This window comes from Tachypleus tridentatus, chromosome 7, assembly GCF_004210375.1.
Source record: "Tachypleus tridentatus isolate NWPU-2018 chromosome 7, ASM421037v1, whole genome shotgun sequence".
NCBI lineage: Eukaryota > Metazoa > Arthropoda > Merostomata > Xiphosura > Limulidae > Tachypleus > Tachypleus tridentatus.
In genome coordinates this window covers 62,687,816-62,703,447 of record NC_134831.1, presented here as the reverse complement: position 1 = coordinate 62,703,447, position 15,632 = coordinate 62,687,816, and the positions used below count along the sequence as shown (strand labels likewise).

At 36.4% G+C, this 15,632-nt stretch overlaps 1 protein-coding gene across 1 annotated transcript in view; it reads left to right on the top strand.

Annotated features, from left to right (window-relative positions):
- Positions 1 to 15,632, top strand: part of LOC143255809 (uncharacterized) — a 95,015-nt gene that overhangs the window by 5,636 nt on the left and 73,747 nt on the right. Inside the window, exon 3 of the mRNA XM_076512070.1 lies at positions 11,046 to 11,127. Within this exon, the coding sequence (XP_076368185.1) occupies positions 11,046 to 11,127 (82 nt within the window). The remainder of the gene's footprint in view (positions 1 to 11,045; positions 11,128 to 15,632) is intronic.

Below are 15,632 nucleotides of genomic sequence, written 5' to 3'. Positions count from 1 at the left end.
TGTTGCGAGTCCTAAAGAGCAATATTGTAAACAACTTGGTGTATCACCTGTTGCGAGTCCTAAAGAGCAATATTGTAAACAACTTGGTGTATCACCTGTTGCGAGTCCTAAAGAGCAATATTGTAAACAACTTGGTGTATCACCTGTTGCGAGTCCTAAAGAGCAATATTGTAAACAACTTGATGTATCACCTGTTGCGAGTCCTAAAGAGCAATATTGTAAACAACTTTGTGTATCACCTGTTGCGAGTCCTAAAGAGCAATATTGTAAACAACTTGGTGTATCACCTGTTGCGAGTCCCAAAGAGCAATATTGTAAACAACTTGGTGTATCACCTGTTGCGAGTCCTAAAGAGCAATATTGTAAACAACTTTGTGTATCACCTGTTGCGAGTTCTAAAGAGCAATATTGTAAACAACTTTGTGTATCACTTGTTGCGAGTCCTAAAGAGCAATATTGTAAACAACTTGGTGTATCACCTGTTGCGAGTCCTAAAGAGCAATATTGTAAACAACTTGGGGTATCACCTGTTGCGAGTCCTAAAGAGCAATATTGTAAACAACTTGGTGTATCACCTGTTGCGAGTCCTAAAGAGCAATATTGTAAACAACTTGGTGTATCACCTGTTGCGAGTCCTAAAGAGCAATATTGTAAACAACTTTGTGTATCACTTGTTGCGAGTCCTAAAGAGCAATATTGTAAACAACTTGGTGTATCACCTGTTGCGAGTCCTAAAGAGCAATATTGTAAACAACTTGGTGTATCACCTGTTGCGAGTCCTAAAGAGCAATATTGTAAACAACTTGGTGTATCACCTGTTGCGAGTCCTAAAGAGCAATATTGTAAACAACTTGGGGTATCACCTGTTGCGAGTCCTAAAGAGCAATATTGTAAACAACTTGGTGTATCACCTGTTGCGAGTCCTAAAGAGCAATATTGTAAACAACTTGGTGTATCACCTGTTGCGAGTCCCAAAGAGCAATATTGTAAACAACTTGGTGTATCACCTGTTGCGAGTCCTAAAGAGCAATATTGTAAACAACTTTGTGTATCACCTGTTGCGAGTTCTAAAGAGCAATATTGTAAACAACTTTGTGTATCACTTGTTGCGAGTCCTAAAGAGCAATATTGTAAACAACTTGGTGTATCACCTGTTGCGAGTCCTAAAGAGCAATATTGTAAACAACTTGGGGTATCACCTGTTGCGAGTCCTAAAGAGCAATATTGTAAACAACTTGGTGTATCACCTGTTGCGAGTCCTAAAGAGCAATATTGTAAACAACTTTGTGTATCACTTGTTGCGAGTCCTAAAGAGCAATATTGTAAACAACTTGGTGTATCACCTGTTGCGAGTCCTAAAGAGCAATATTGTAAACAACTTGGTGTATCACCTGTTGCGAGTCCTAAAGAGCAATATTGTAAACAACTTGGTGTATCACCTGTTGCGAGTCCTAAAGAGCAATATTGTAAACAACTTGATGTATCACCTGTTGCGAGTCCTAAAGAGCAATATTGTAAACAACTTTGTGTATCACCTGTTGCGAGTCCTAAAGAGCAATATTGTAAACAACTTGGTGTATCACCTGTTGCGAGTCCCAAAGAGCAATATTGTAAACAACTTGGTGTATCACCTGTTGCGAGTCCTAAAGAGCAATATTGTAAACAACTTTGTGTATCACCTGTTGCGAGTTCTAAAGAGCAATATTGTAAACAACTTTGTGTATCACTTGTTGCGAGTCCTAAAGAGCAATATTGTAAACAACTTGGTGTATCACCTGTTGCGAGTCCTAAAGAGCAATATTGTAAACAACTTGGTGTATCACCTGTTGCGAGTCCTAAAGAGCAATATTGTAAACAACTTGGGGTATCACCTGTTGCGAGTCCTAAAGAGCAATATTGTAAACAACTTGGTGTATCACCTGTTGCGAGTCCTAAAGAGCAATATTGTAAACAACTTTGTGTATCACCTGTTGCGAGTCCTAAAGAGCAATATTGTAAACAACTTTGTGTATCACTTGTTGCGAGTCCTAAAGAGCAATATTGTAAACAACTTGGTGTATCACCTGTTGCGAGTCCTAAAGAGCAATATTGTAAACAACTTGGTGTATCACCTGTTGCGAGTCCTAAAGAGCAATATTGTAAACAACTTGGTGTATCACCTGTTGCGAGTCCTAAAGAGCAATATTGTAAACAACTTGGGGTATCACCTGTTGCGAGTCCTAAAGAGCAATATTGTAAACAACTTGGTGTATCACCTGTTGCGAGTCCTAAAGAGCAATATTGTAAACAACTTGGTGTATCACCTGTTGCGAGTCCTAAAGAGCAATATTGTAAACAACTTGGTGTATCACCTGTTGCGAGTCCCAAAGAGCAATATTGTAAACAACTTGGTGTATCACCTGTTGCGAGTCCTAAAGAGCAATATTGTAAACAACTTTGTGTATCACCTGTTGCGAGTCCTAAAGAGCAATATTGTAAACAACTTGGTGTATCACCTGTTGCGAGTCCTAAAGAGCAATATTGTAAACAACTTGGGGTATCACCTGTTGCGAGTCCTAAAGAGCAATATTGTAAACAACTTGGTGTATCACCTGTTGCGAGTCCTAAAGAGCAATATTGTAAACAACTTTGTGTATCACTTGTTGCGAGTCCTAAAGAGCAATATTGTAAACAACTTGGTGTATCACCTGTTGCGAGTCCTAAAGAGCAATATTGTAAACAACTTGGGGTATCACCTGTTGCGAGTCCTAAAGAGCAATATTGTAAACAACTTGGTGTATCACCTGTTGCGAGTCCTAAAGAGCAATATTGTAAACAACTTTGTGTATCACCTGTTGCGAGTCCTAAAGAGCAATATTGTAAACAACTTTGTGTATCACTTGTTGCGAGTCCTAAAGAGCAATATTGTAAACAACTTGGTGTATCACCTGTTGCGAGTCCTAAAGAGCAATATTGTAAACAACTTGGGGTATCACCTGTTGCGAGTCCTAAAGAGCAATATTGTAAACAACTTGGTGTATCACCTGTTGCGAGTCCTAAAGAGCAATATTGTAAACAACTTGGTGTATCACCTGTTGCGAGTCCTAAAGAGCAATATTGTAAACAACTTGGTGTATCACCTGTTGCGAGTCCTAAAGAGCAATATTGTAAACAACTTGGTGTATCACCTGTTGCGAGTCCTAAAGAGCAATATTGTAAACAACTTGGGGTATCACCTGTTGCGAGTCCTAAAGAGCAATATTGTAAACAACTTGGTGTATCACCTGTTGCGAGTCCTAAAGAGCAATATTGTAAACAACTTGGTGTATCACCTGTTGCGAGTCCTAAAGAGCAATATTGTAAACAACTTGGTGTATCACCTGTTGCGAGTCCTAAAGAGCAATATTGTAAACAACTTGGTGTATCACCTGTTGCGAGTCCTAAAGAGCAATATTGTAAACAACTTGGTGTATCACCTGTTGCGAGTCCTAAAGAGCAATATTGTAAACAACTTGGTGTATCACCTGTTGCGAGTCCTAAAGAGCAATATTGTAAACAACTTGGTGTATCACCTGTTGCGAGTCCTAAAGAGCAATATTGTAAACAACTTTGTGTATCACCTGTTGCGAGTTCTAAAGAGCAATATTGTAAACAACTTTGTGTATCACTTGTTGCGAGTCCTAAAGAGCAATATTGTAAACAACTTGGGGTATCACCTGTTGCGAGTCCTAAAGAGCAATATTGTAAACAACTTGGTGTATCACCTGTTGCGAGTCCTAAAGAGCAATATTGTAAACAACTTGGTGTATCACCTGTTGCGAGTCCTAAAGAGCAATATTGTAAACAACTTGGTGTATCACCTGTTGCGAGTCCTAAAGAGCAATATTGTAAACAACTTGGTGTATCACCTGTTGCGAGTCCTAAAGAGCAATATTGTAAACAACTTGGTGTATCACCTGTTGCGAGTCCTAAAGAGCAATATTGTAAACAACTTGGTGTATCACCTGTTGCGAGTCCTAAAGAGCAATATTGTAAACAACTTGGTGTATCACCTGTTGCGAGTCCTAAAGAGCAATATTGTAAACAACTTGGTGTATCACCTGTTGCGAGTCCTAAAGAGCAATATTGTAAACAACTTGGTGTATCACCTGTTGCGTGTCCTAAAGTGCAATATTGTAAACAACTTGGTGTATCACCTGTTGCGAGTCCTAAAGAGCAATATTGTAAACAACTTGGTGTATCACCTGTTGCGAGTCCTAAAGAGCAATATTGTAAACAACTTGGTGTATCACCTGTTGCGAGTCCTAAAGAGCAATATTGTAAACAACTTGGTGTATCACCTGTTGCGAGTCCTAAAGAGCAATATTGTAAACAACTTGGTGTATCACCTGTTGCGTGTCCTAAAGAGCAATATTGTAAACAACTTTGTGTATCACCTGTTGCGAGTCCTAAAGAGCAATATTGTAAACAACTTGGTGTATCACCTGTTGCGAGTCCTAAAGAGCAATATTGTAAACAACTTGGTGTATCACCTGTTGCGAGTCCTAAAGAGCAATATTGTAAACAACTTGGTGTATCACCTGTTGCGAGTCCTAAAGAGCAATATTGTAAACAACTTGGGGTATCACCTGTTGCGAGTCCTAAAGAGCAATATTGTAAACAACTTGGTGTATCACCTGTTGCGAGTCCTAAAGAGCAATATTGTAAACAACTTGGTGTATCACCTGTTGCGAGTCCTAAAGAGCAATATTGTAAACAACTTGGTGTATCACCTGTTGCGAGTCCTAAAGAGCAATATTGTAAACAACTTGGTGTATCACCTGTTGCGAGTCCTAAAGAGCAATATTGTAAACAACTTGGTGTATCACCTGTTGCGAGTCCTAAAGAGCAATATTGTAAACAACTTGGTGTATCACCTGTTGCGAGTCCTAAAGAGCAATATTGTAAACAACTTGGTGTATCACCTGTTGCGAGTCCTAAAGAGCAATATTGTAAACAACTTGGTGTATCACCTGTTGCGAGTCCTAAAGAGCAATATTGTAAACAACTTGGTGTATCACCTGTTGCGAGTCCTAAAGAGCAATACTGTAAACAACTTGGTGTATCACCTGTTGCGAGTCCTAAAGAGCAATATTGTAAACAACTTGGTGTATCACCTGTTGCGAGTCCTAAAGAGCAATATTGTAAACAACTTGGTGTACGAAAAACCGTATTTCAGTTTTCTCTCCAGGACTTGTTTATTTTTTTCCATACCTACAGTTTTAATCATAACAAATTCCTGTAGATTATCCTCTTCTGTATATTTTTTATATAAAAACAAGAATAGGTCTTTGTGAGAGAGGCAAGTTACTTGCATGCCGTAGAATATTATATGACTTTTACCACTTTTTATGTTATTATATGGTTTATATTATAGACAATAAAGATGTAGACTTCTGCAGTAAATTATCAGTTTTTTATAATAAAACTAGTAAGACTATATTCTGCTTACCCTAATTTTGAACCTGAAAGAAGACAGCCAAACAGCGGCACTCCACCAGTCACCGTTAACACTAAGGCCTCGGCTGACGCACACAACTTGCTCGCAGCTTAAAATAACGAATAATTTGTGGTTTCGCACAGGTTTGAATCCGGCTCGCGAACTTTTATTTGCAATGTCCTACGACAGGACAACCCGCACCCCTTACAGTAGAAGCTTCACTTCCCACATTGTTCACGATTAGAATATTTAAATTGTGTACATAAACGGTAAAGTAAAATGGTTAACACTAAAGGAATTTTTTCGATGACAAATGTAAATGATAGTTGTTTGTTTCGGAGAAAGTCGTTAAAATGAAACTGTTTTAATGAAACAACAGTATATTCGCTCGTACTCCCCCTTTTACAGATATAGATATGTGATACCTAGAAATCTGAAATAACTTCGACATAAATTTTGAATGATTCTTTGGCAATTGTAGTGTTAGTAAATTTTCTTATTAGTGTAATATCAAATAAAAAATATTAACATTGCTCGACAAATTTATATCGTTGTTTTACTTTAATTATTTTCTCTGAAGTAAGTATCACGTATGGATAACATCTCTATACTTTTCTATACGTGTTCGCGGCTTCCCTAGCTCGGGCCAGGAAGGCGAGTTTCCTTTCACTTTAGTAAAGTTAGACAGACTTCATTTTTCCACGCTACTGTTATCGGCTCTCGGAAAGAGCACGAGGCTCGCTATTTTTATTCGAGTTGAATGACCGCGCCACCTCGTGTGCTACGAGCTGAGGTGATGATGTGCCTCGCACGATTTGACACACAGAACGAAAGGTCGTAGTTATAAAAATTTTTATTATTTATTTCTGCACAAAACATAATATATCATGTTAACTGTTAACTCACACAGTTCTCTGGCGTGCATGAATAAAGTATTAATATTTATGCCAATTATTAAATTCGGATTAAAACGTACGAGAGCATTCTGGGAAACTCCGTGTGATCAGTTCTTACACGGATCTGTTAATTTTCCAATTACACATACTTCACCCCCTCCCACGTTTACAAGTTACGTAGTTTAGAAGAATGACACGATGAAGGAATCGCCTTCTGAAGAAGGGGATATCTTATCACAGAAGCACGGCATAGCCAGGTGGTTAAGGCACTCAACTCGTAATGCGAAGGTCGCGGATTCGAACCCCCGTCACACCAAACATGCTTGTCCTTTCAGCCGTGGGGGCGTTATTATGTGACAATTAATCGCACTATGTGTTGGTAAGAGTAACTCAAGAGTTGGCGGTAGGTGATGATGACTAGCTGCCTTCTCTCTAGTCTCACACTGCTAAATTAGGGACGGCTAGCGCAGATAGCCCTCGTGTAGCTTTGCGCGAAATTAACAAAAGAAACAACAACAAAACTTATCACAGACCAGTTTTACGTGTACTTCGCTGGAAATCATTCTTTCAAGGCCATAAATTTATTCGAGTTCACCTTCATGTTGAAGACACTTATTTCCATCCTATTTTATAAGCGGAACTGATAAGAAAATCAAATTATGGTCGGTTATCTGTATAACAAAACAAAGTGTAACATTACCCATATCTATAATTACAGAACTTGAATTCTGTATAAAATAATTATCTTTTGATGTCCCATGTATGTTCTGGAAACGGGCATTTCTTTTGACGTTTTGCTTGAAGATTGGTAGTAGAGACCGAACATTTCGGTTAGGGTAAACGTACGATTGACTTGTTTAGAGTTTTCTTTGAAAAATAATAATTGCGTTCTTGACGGGAAAGGCTTAATGTGAGGGATAGAACAACTATCTGCTTTGCTAAAGTAAAGTAACGCCTCTCTCACTCAACCTGGATTGGTCATATTTTTGCTGACCATGTTGATATTTAAATACCTATAATACGTGATAATTCATATAAAAGATTAATGTCTTCTAAGTCGGACTTGCACAATAAACTAAAGTCATCTTGGTGAAACGTTTTGTTACGTAAATTGAGATGACATAAGATGATGATGGTTATATAACGTAAAATACAGACTGAGTATTTTTATATAAACTATATTTATGCGTTTCGGGACCTTCGATTATTATTTTGCTTTAATATGTATTGATAGACCAGAACGTCGGTCTCCTAAGCTTTAAAGTGGTAAACTTAAATTAGTGCAAAACTAATAAACATTCTGCAAATACTTTCGGCAAATTAATTTTCAGTATTTTTTTTTTCATCACTGCTATGTTTTTACACAAATAAACGGAAGTAGTGCTTTAATTATTAATGATATATATTGCACTGGTGCGTTTCTGTTATCGAGTTGTTACTAAAGTAATATTAAACAGCGTCCTCTGTTTTTATTACGATTTTTACTCAGTGCAATATCTGACAACACAACTGCATAAAAGTGCAAGCTTCTGAAATAAGGTAAAAAAACCAAAAATGTTCCAATCAAGCTTTTCTCTCTTGAGTAACTAAAGGAGAATTTGTGGCTGTGCACAAAGCACTTTTTAAACAGTTTTTAAAGACGTTTGTGCTTCTATAAATCGTCTGCGAAGTTTGATTCCCCGCCGTGCACATGGCAGATGCACAATGTGGCTTTGCTCTCCTCTAAATCCTTTTAGTAGTAACTTACCTAGAGACGATCAAAAAAATACAGTTCACAAGAGTCTCTTGCTTAGTTTTCTTTATATAATGTTTATTCATGCAAAAATGTTCACATGTTAAAACCGTTTGTTCAGCTTTATTAATCGTTTTAAGAGATAAAACTTTAGTGTAATTTTTTTTAATTTACACAAACCTGATTGTCACATTAAACAGTTAGAAGCTATATGCTTCAACACTATCTAGTGTCTTTCATTGATTATTTTTTGTTTGTTTTTGAATTTCGCGCAAAGCTGCTCGAGGGCTATCTGCGCCAGCCGTCCCTAATTTAGCAGTGTAAGACTAGAGGGAAGGCAGCTAGTCATCACTACCCACCGCCAACTCTTGGGCTACTCTTTTACCAACGAATAGTGGGATTGACCGTCACATTATAACGCCCCCACGGCTGGGGGGCGAGCATATTTGGTGCGACCGGGATTCGAACCCGCCACCCTCGGATTACGACTCGAACGCCTTAACACGCTTGGCCATGCCGAGCCCGTCTTCCATTGAGGAAGACACTAGATAACTTCAAAAGATATGGCTAGTTTTCGACAGTTTTGATTCAGGTTTATTAAACTTTATCTGATCCACGTCACATCAAATATGCTCACCCTTTCAGCCATGGGAACGTCATAATGTTAGTCAATCCCACTATTCGTTGGTAAAAAAAGTAGCCCAAGGGTTGGCAGTGGGTGGTAATGACTAGCTGCCTTCCCTCTGGTCTTACACTGCTAAATTAGGGACGGTTAGTGCAGATAAACCTCGTGTAGCTTTGCGCGAAATTCAAAAACAAACTTTATCTGATTTTTTAATAAAATATTTATTGGATTTTTAGTCGAACATATTAATGTTACGTAATGCATTCTAATCATTATGAAAGAAAATTAATATAAATAATTATTGTTATGACTATCAGACTGATTTTCAGTTTTGCTCTAATTAAGTGCATAACTTAGTCTAATCAGAAGTTTTTATTACAAAAGATTACACATATATGATTAGTGAAGCAAAAATACATCCTTCCTGGACAGAACTGTCAAAGTTTTGAAATTTTGCAACTCATGATAAAGAATTGTTTTGTGAAGAACTTGGTCGAAGAGTGGTCGTAACTAGCTACGAGGTGACCAAAGTAAGGACCTCGGTTAAAATTACTGAAATTGAAGATAGCGTGCTGTTTAATTTTACACCAACTTGGAAGAGAAATACAGCAGGAAAGGTCTGTCTTTTGTGCATCTCGGCGTTTGGACGTCGGGTAAATTTTCACTCTTGCTGTGTCCATGATGCGAAATAACTCGGTCTATCTCTTCCTTTTCGATTTGCACCAGATCTGCGACTAGGTTGTCTAGATGCCTTTTTTAGAAATACGCCCTTAGAGGTGAACGTCTCGAACAAGAATATTACGTTCTGTTTATACAAGAATGCAGTAAAGCATGAAAATTGTTCACAAGCATGTTCCGTACGAAACAATCATAGAAAAAAAAAAAGTATAAAGGCAGTGGGAAAGAGAAAGGTCCACTGGCTTGTGGAATAGGTTAACTCGAGCGAGTAATTTCCAAATTGTACGGAATTCGTTTCTTTACTCATCACATATTTTGTAGGTACTGAACTGAATCATTATGTGTCCAGCAAAGTGAAACAGAACAGACAAATGTAATACCCGGAGAACTTAGCGAACACACTTTATTTTCACGAACTCCATAAATAAATACAATTACTTTTTTATTTATCTCAATGTTCTGACGTTATAGCTAATCCTCGCCAACAACTTGTAACTCTTTATAAACATGCAAACCCGAAACGTCAGAATAATAAATACAATGAATATTTTATTTCGCTACATATAATGGGTGGCCTACTTGCAAAATATCCAAGTCTGTGTTACGTACTCGATAAATAGAAAATATTATTGAATATTCTCTAGAATCGTTAAATACTTCTAAAAAATTACATACATGTACGTTTACATGGAAAAAACCAATGAAACTGGAATATTATATCTACCTAATGTGCGGAAAGGCGTGGGGGTAATGAATGATATTTTCAGTTAGACATATTCCTAAAATAACATACAAAGATACATTACATATAAAATTTAACACGAAGAAGGACATCCTTCTAAAAAGAACATTTTAGGATTATGTACACCTTTTCAAGTTGATCAGAAAACAATAACTTGGAAAACTATCTGTAGCTAGTGTGCCCTTCACAAACACTGACTACTGCTTGTTTGTGATGAGCCCATGGAAAATGATCTGTAGCAGGTAGATTCACTTGTACAGAGTTCCATCCAGCTCGTGATGATTCAGAATAGGGCGCATACTCTGCTTCCCATAATCCTCACAAGATTAGAAAAACCAGATATTGCATTGTTGTGAATCTGAGATCTCTAACTTTGTTTGGTTTAATTGTTGTTAAGCGCCAGCTGCACAGTAGACATTCTATGCTCTGCCCACTACGGGTATCGAAACCTCATTTTAGCGTCGAGCAACTAGTGGTAGATCTCTATCACAAACTAAGTAGTATATTTTACATTACTTTGGAGATTAGGGTAAGCTAGATATTTATATGTAACCCTCTATCTACGTTTTTTATGCAGATTTATAGGGAAATATATAGTTTACAGTATAATTTAAGAAAGGCATTAGACCACTTATGTTACCTACTTCGTATTTTTAACTATTTTTGAATTTTACTTTTAAGAACAGTTTGTATTTTTGTTTATTGAAAATGTCTATGTTTGTTGATATTTTACAGAGAATTGTAATTAGAATATATTGTATTGGGCTTTGCTCCCTGTGAAGGAGCGAAACTAGACTTTTTTTTCAAACCAACTACTTTTGCTTAGCCTGTAGCTATTATCTTTCTTAGTATCATATAATAGGATGAGTGTATGTTACCTACAGTATGGATAAACAAACTTTAATTTTTTTCAGGTTGGAGTCGATATGGAATTCACTGCTATCGTTTTTTTGATATCAGACATTCTTGGAACGCAGCTGCGGAAGTCTGCCGTCGGTAAGCCTACTTTTTAATATTTCCTTCACTGGAAAATATTTTTTCATAAGTATATTGAATTTCATCCCTGAGAAACGTTATATTAGCGAGAAAACCCACTTCAGACTACGATTAGGGATGAGCGACACGACTTTAGTTAAAATCATCTTCATGGAGTATTCCTTTAACTTTTATCATCATAAATCTCCATACGTTTAGTCACTAAACAAAAACCTTAAGTTATGTTATGAAGAAGACACAAGAGAAAGAACAAAGACTAAATTATTTAATAATATTGCGACTAGTAGTCGTAAACCTTCGTTTGCTGGAGTTGTAAAGATATGTGTGGTTGTTTGTGATATTTTCATCACCTAGACGCTTGTAATTCATAAAAATCAGCATTCAAAATATATTGTTTTATTAAAAATTTCCACATGTTCTACGACAAATTGCTTTAAGTCTTGACATCAGTGTGTTAAATAAACTTTATTATTAATTGGTATTTATCAAGAACTTGTTGGGTAAATCTCTAAGGGGACCATTTTTAAAAATATTTTCATTCGTCTGCTACAAAACATACTGGTGTTATGCACCGTCACTACGCGTCTTTAAAAAGAGAAACTATTTTACTTAAATTATATAAGACAGAACCTTGGTCGTAAGTATCAGCACTTTGAACCATCGTATCACTGAGCCTAAGTTCACTTACATTCACCTCTAATTTAAAGTTCGAAAAAAAATTGAGCGGAGAACAAACAAAATACCTACAAAAGTCGCTTGTTTACGAATTAGTTCATTACCTAAGGTTAATAAAAGTAGTATCAGATGTTACAAAGGTAAAATGTTTTATACGAAATAAAGAATAACCATGGTAATAGCGCCCGGAACAGATATTAAAAATAGTAAGTGATGGTAAAGTTATCTTTGAATTTTATATTGAAATATATTATGGTTGAATTATGATACGAGTGGTGGTTGAGTGTTATATCGCTAGGTATCGAACTGTAATAATGAGGGTACTAGCGACCCTTGTTATTTTTGTAGCAGTATTTCGACTACAGCAGGATTTCCATCAAATACGTTGTTTTTTTTAAAGGTTAACCATGGTCCATGCTAACATCAGACCTTGACTGGTGGAGGTGAACTCGCGTTCGCTACTAAAAAACAAACAAACAAAGTATTTCTGTTTGATTTTATTTATTGTTTTCATACTGGTTTTCACGTGCGTTTTGGTAAATAACTGGAGGTGAGAGGTATCTCTTACGCTGTGTAAACGCTATTAGAACAGCTATTACTTCCTATTTTATATATATTAAAAACCTTTTGCAAGTTTTACATCTAATAATTTTTTACTAATTTTTGTTTATGCGATTTTTTTTTTACAAATGGTCTCGTTACTGCTTCATCCCTCTGATTTAACCTCCTATCTATCTTTACTTCTGGTATAGGTAATGGACGGTTTTGATCTGTAGTTATCTACAAAGTTGATCAAGATCAGTGAGGCATGCGTGTAATAAAAAAAAAATCATTAGTTTCTCAATAACTATTGTCATAGACGACCATATAGTGTCCTTAATTTTCTCTTTTGTTATCATATCAACCGTAAGAATAGCAAAAACACACAAGTGAAAAGCTGTTTATACCTAGTACAAAATAACTGTACGTTTATTTATGTGTACGATTATAGCAAGTGTATGATGTTTATTTATTCTTTTTTCTGTATAACTTTATTTTTACACTAAGTACTTATAGCTCAACTGTGCCGTTAGATCATCCTTCTAAAGTTAGACCATCATGAAACAAATATATATAATTGAAAGATTTATTCAATTATTGGTAGCACAGATATGGCGATAAATGTTTTTGTGGTACAGTTATGCTGGATACAGCATCCTTTCAGTTTTTGTGATCTGTATATTCTTCGATACAAATTATATGCTAGTCAGGATGAGTGTAGGGAGAGGAGAGTAGGCCTAGATTGGTAGCTTCTGTTCCCTCACCAACTGCTTAATTTTACACGTTATGCCTGACTCCTGCCAACGCATCCTGTGACATGACTATCGCATTTTTTACACTTCACTTTTGATATCTTAATTAAATGAAAATTAACATATGAAAAGTGAAGTATGATATTACGAGCTAGTGTCAAAAACTACCACCAGAGGTTTTTTTTCGTTTTCGGAAACGAATATTGTTAAGCAACTTTGAGATAGGATGAGCAAGAAAAGAGAGAGCTGATAATAATGTGAGTTACACTAGCAATCGACTGCAAGACATGTCGCAGTAATTATTGATATGATAACTAATGGCTTCTTTCACAGCGAAACCGTTGACCCATCTACTCGGTTTGTGATAATTTTTATTTAAAGGTGAGTCATACTGACTCACCATTAGTATAGTTCATTTTAAAACTGCCATTTCCAGCTGTATCTGTTTTCATCAGTTCAGGTGACTAGAAAAACAGAGCATGCTACCCACAAGTGATTGTAGTTGAGGAAAGTGAACTGAAATAACGCTTGTTACCCGACAGTGCAATTTTCGGCTGGCCTCGGTTATGGGATTTATTATGCAATGGGATTTTGGATTTTTTTGAAACAATTACGAAGTGGCTTGATTAAAACTTTTAACAAAATTACCATTATACTTTTATAACACGGAACAAGCCATTTGTAATGGATTTCTGGGAGAGGATACGTCTGAGGAAATTTCTTAAAACCAAAAGTGAGCGACTATTATTTATTTTGCGCAGAATTTGAAGATTTTTTTTAATGGTCGATGTAGTGCCACTTAATACTTTAGTCATGTGACAGTTGACTCTTTTTCGGTTTTACTAAAGAACTTTCTTCTTTTCTATGTTCATAACCAGTATCAATTATTAAACCAAGTCATTCAAGAATCCGCTTTTCTCCAAACTGTACTGGTTAAGGTTATTGGTTGAAAGTCATCGCGATCCATCGAAATTGTGGGGTTTGACATCCTTCAAAAGAATACGATTTATGTAGGGTTAGGTTTACTAGTACAAGTAGCAACAGTCGCATAAAATCCACTAATCTGTTAACTTTGATTGACCAATGTGTATTATGTACAAAGATAAAAAATTGGCAGTATCAACCTAAATACAACAGGCTTAAAGAAAGCTTTTATTTATCAATTGGCCATTTATTAATTATAATCTGGAAACCCCTGCTTTCAGTGTCACTTTGCTCTCTCTTGTAAGTAAAAGGTAAAAAATAAACGAAAAACTTTTCGATAGCGAATTTTCTGAAATTGTTAACTACTTGAACAGAATATATAATATTGATAAATAGTTTTTAATTCGTCCGCTTATAACTTCCTATTACAAACGATACTTAAACTTATCGGCTAGAATTATAACTTAAAATCCAGTTAGGTAAACATGCTATTTACCTTAATGTTTCAGTTCGTGCAATATTCTAATCGGCCTAGTTAGGTCGATTGCTATCAAAGAAAATCGCCTAAGATAAATCGTTAAATAAATAATTTATTCGAATTTTATGATGTATTTGTTTTAACTTTTTATTACCATTTGTAACTGAAAGTTTTATAGCTTTGCAAGTTTTCGAGTTTAGATCAGTGGTTCTTAACCTTGTTGGAGGTGCTGAACCCCGGAAGTTTCGTACTTACATTCACTGAACCCTTCGTAATTGAAAAAATAAAATACGATTTTTTTCAAATTCAATGCATAAGTAGATATTTTATTAGTGCACAAAATGAACCATGCATCAGTTGTACACAATATACTGTGTTCAAAGAACAAAACCAACAAAACATGAATTTCACACAAAAACAAAAACATAACTCAATGAAAATTTACTGCAAATCAATGTGACATTTGCTGTTGTCTTTCAGAGACAAGTTCAGAAATCCGCGGTTTCACCTTGGCAAGTGCCACTCTCATATCATTTTCACAACAAAGTCTGTTCCTTTTCTTTGTTTTTTGTCTACCATCCTTGAAAAGGATTGCTCGCAATGATGGCCAAGTGGAGCATGATGTCACTAATCATACGAGTGGGGTAAACGTGTGTGTGTGTGTCTTGACCTCCGTCGAACTCCTGGGGTTCGAATGAAACCAGGTTAAGAACCACTGGTCTAGATCCTTTGCAGTATTTTTATTAACTACTTGGGACTTAAAGAGTATCGAGTATTGAAACTATGAGGTCTGTTAAAAAAATACACGGACTGACGTCATAAAACAAAATGTACTTTATTTAGAAGTTACAGGTCTGGGACCCCTTCAAAGTACTCTCCTCCCCAACGCACACACTTATCCCAGCGGTGTTTCCACTTGTTGAAACAGTCCTGGTACGCTTCTTTTGTAATGTCCTCCAGCTCCTTCGTCGCATTTGCCTTAATCTCGGGAATCGTCTCAAATCTTCTTCCTTTCAAGGGTCTTTTGAGTTTGGGGAACAAAAAAAAATCGCAAGGAGCAAGGTCAGGTGAGTAGAGGGGTGGGGAAGAACAGTGATCGAGTGTTTGGCCAAAAACTCATGAGTTCTGAGGCACAA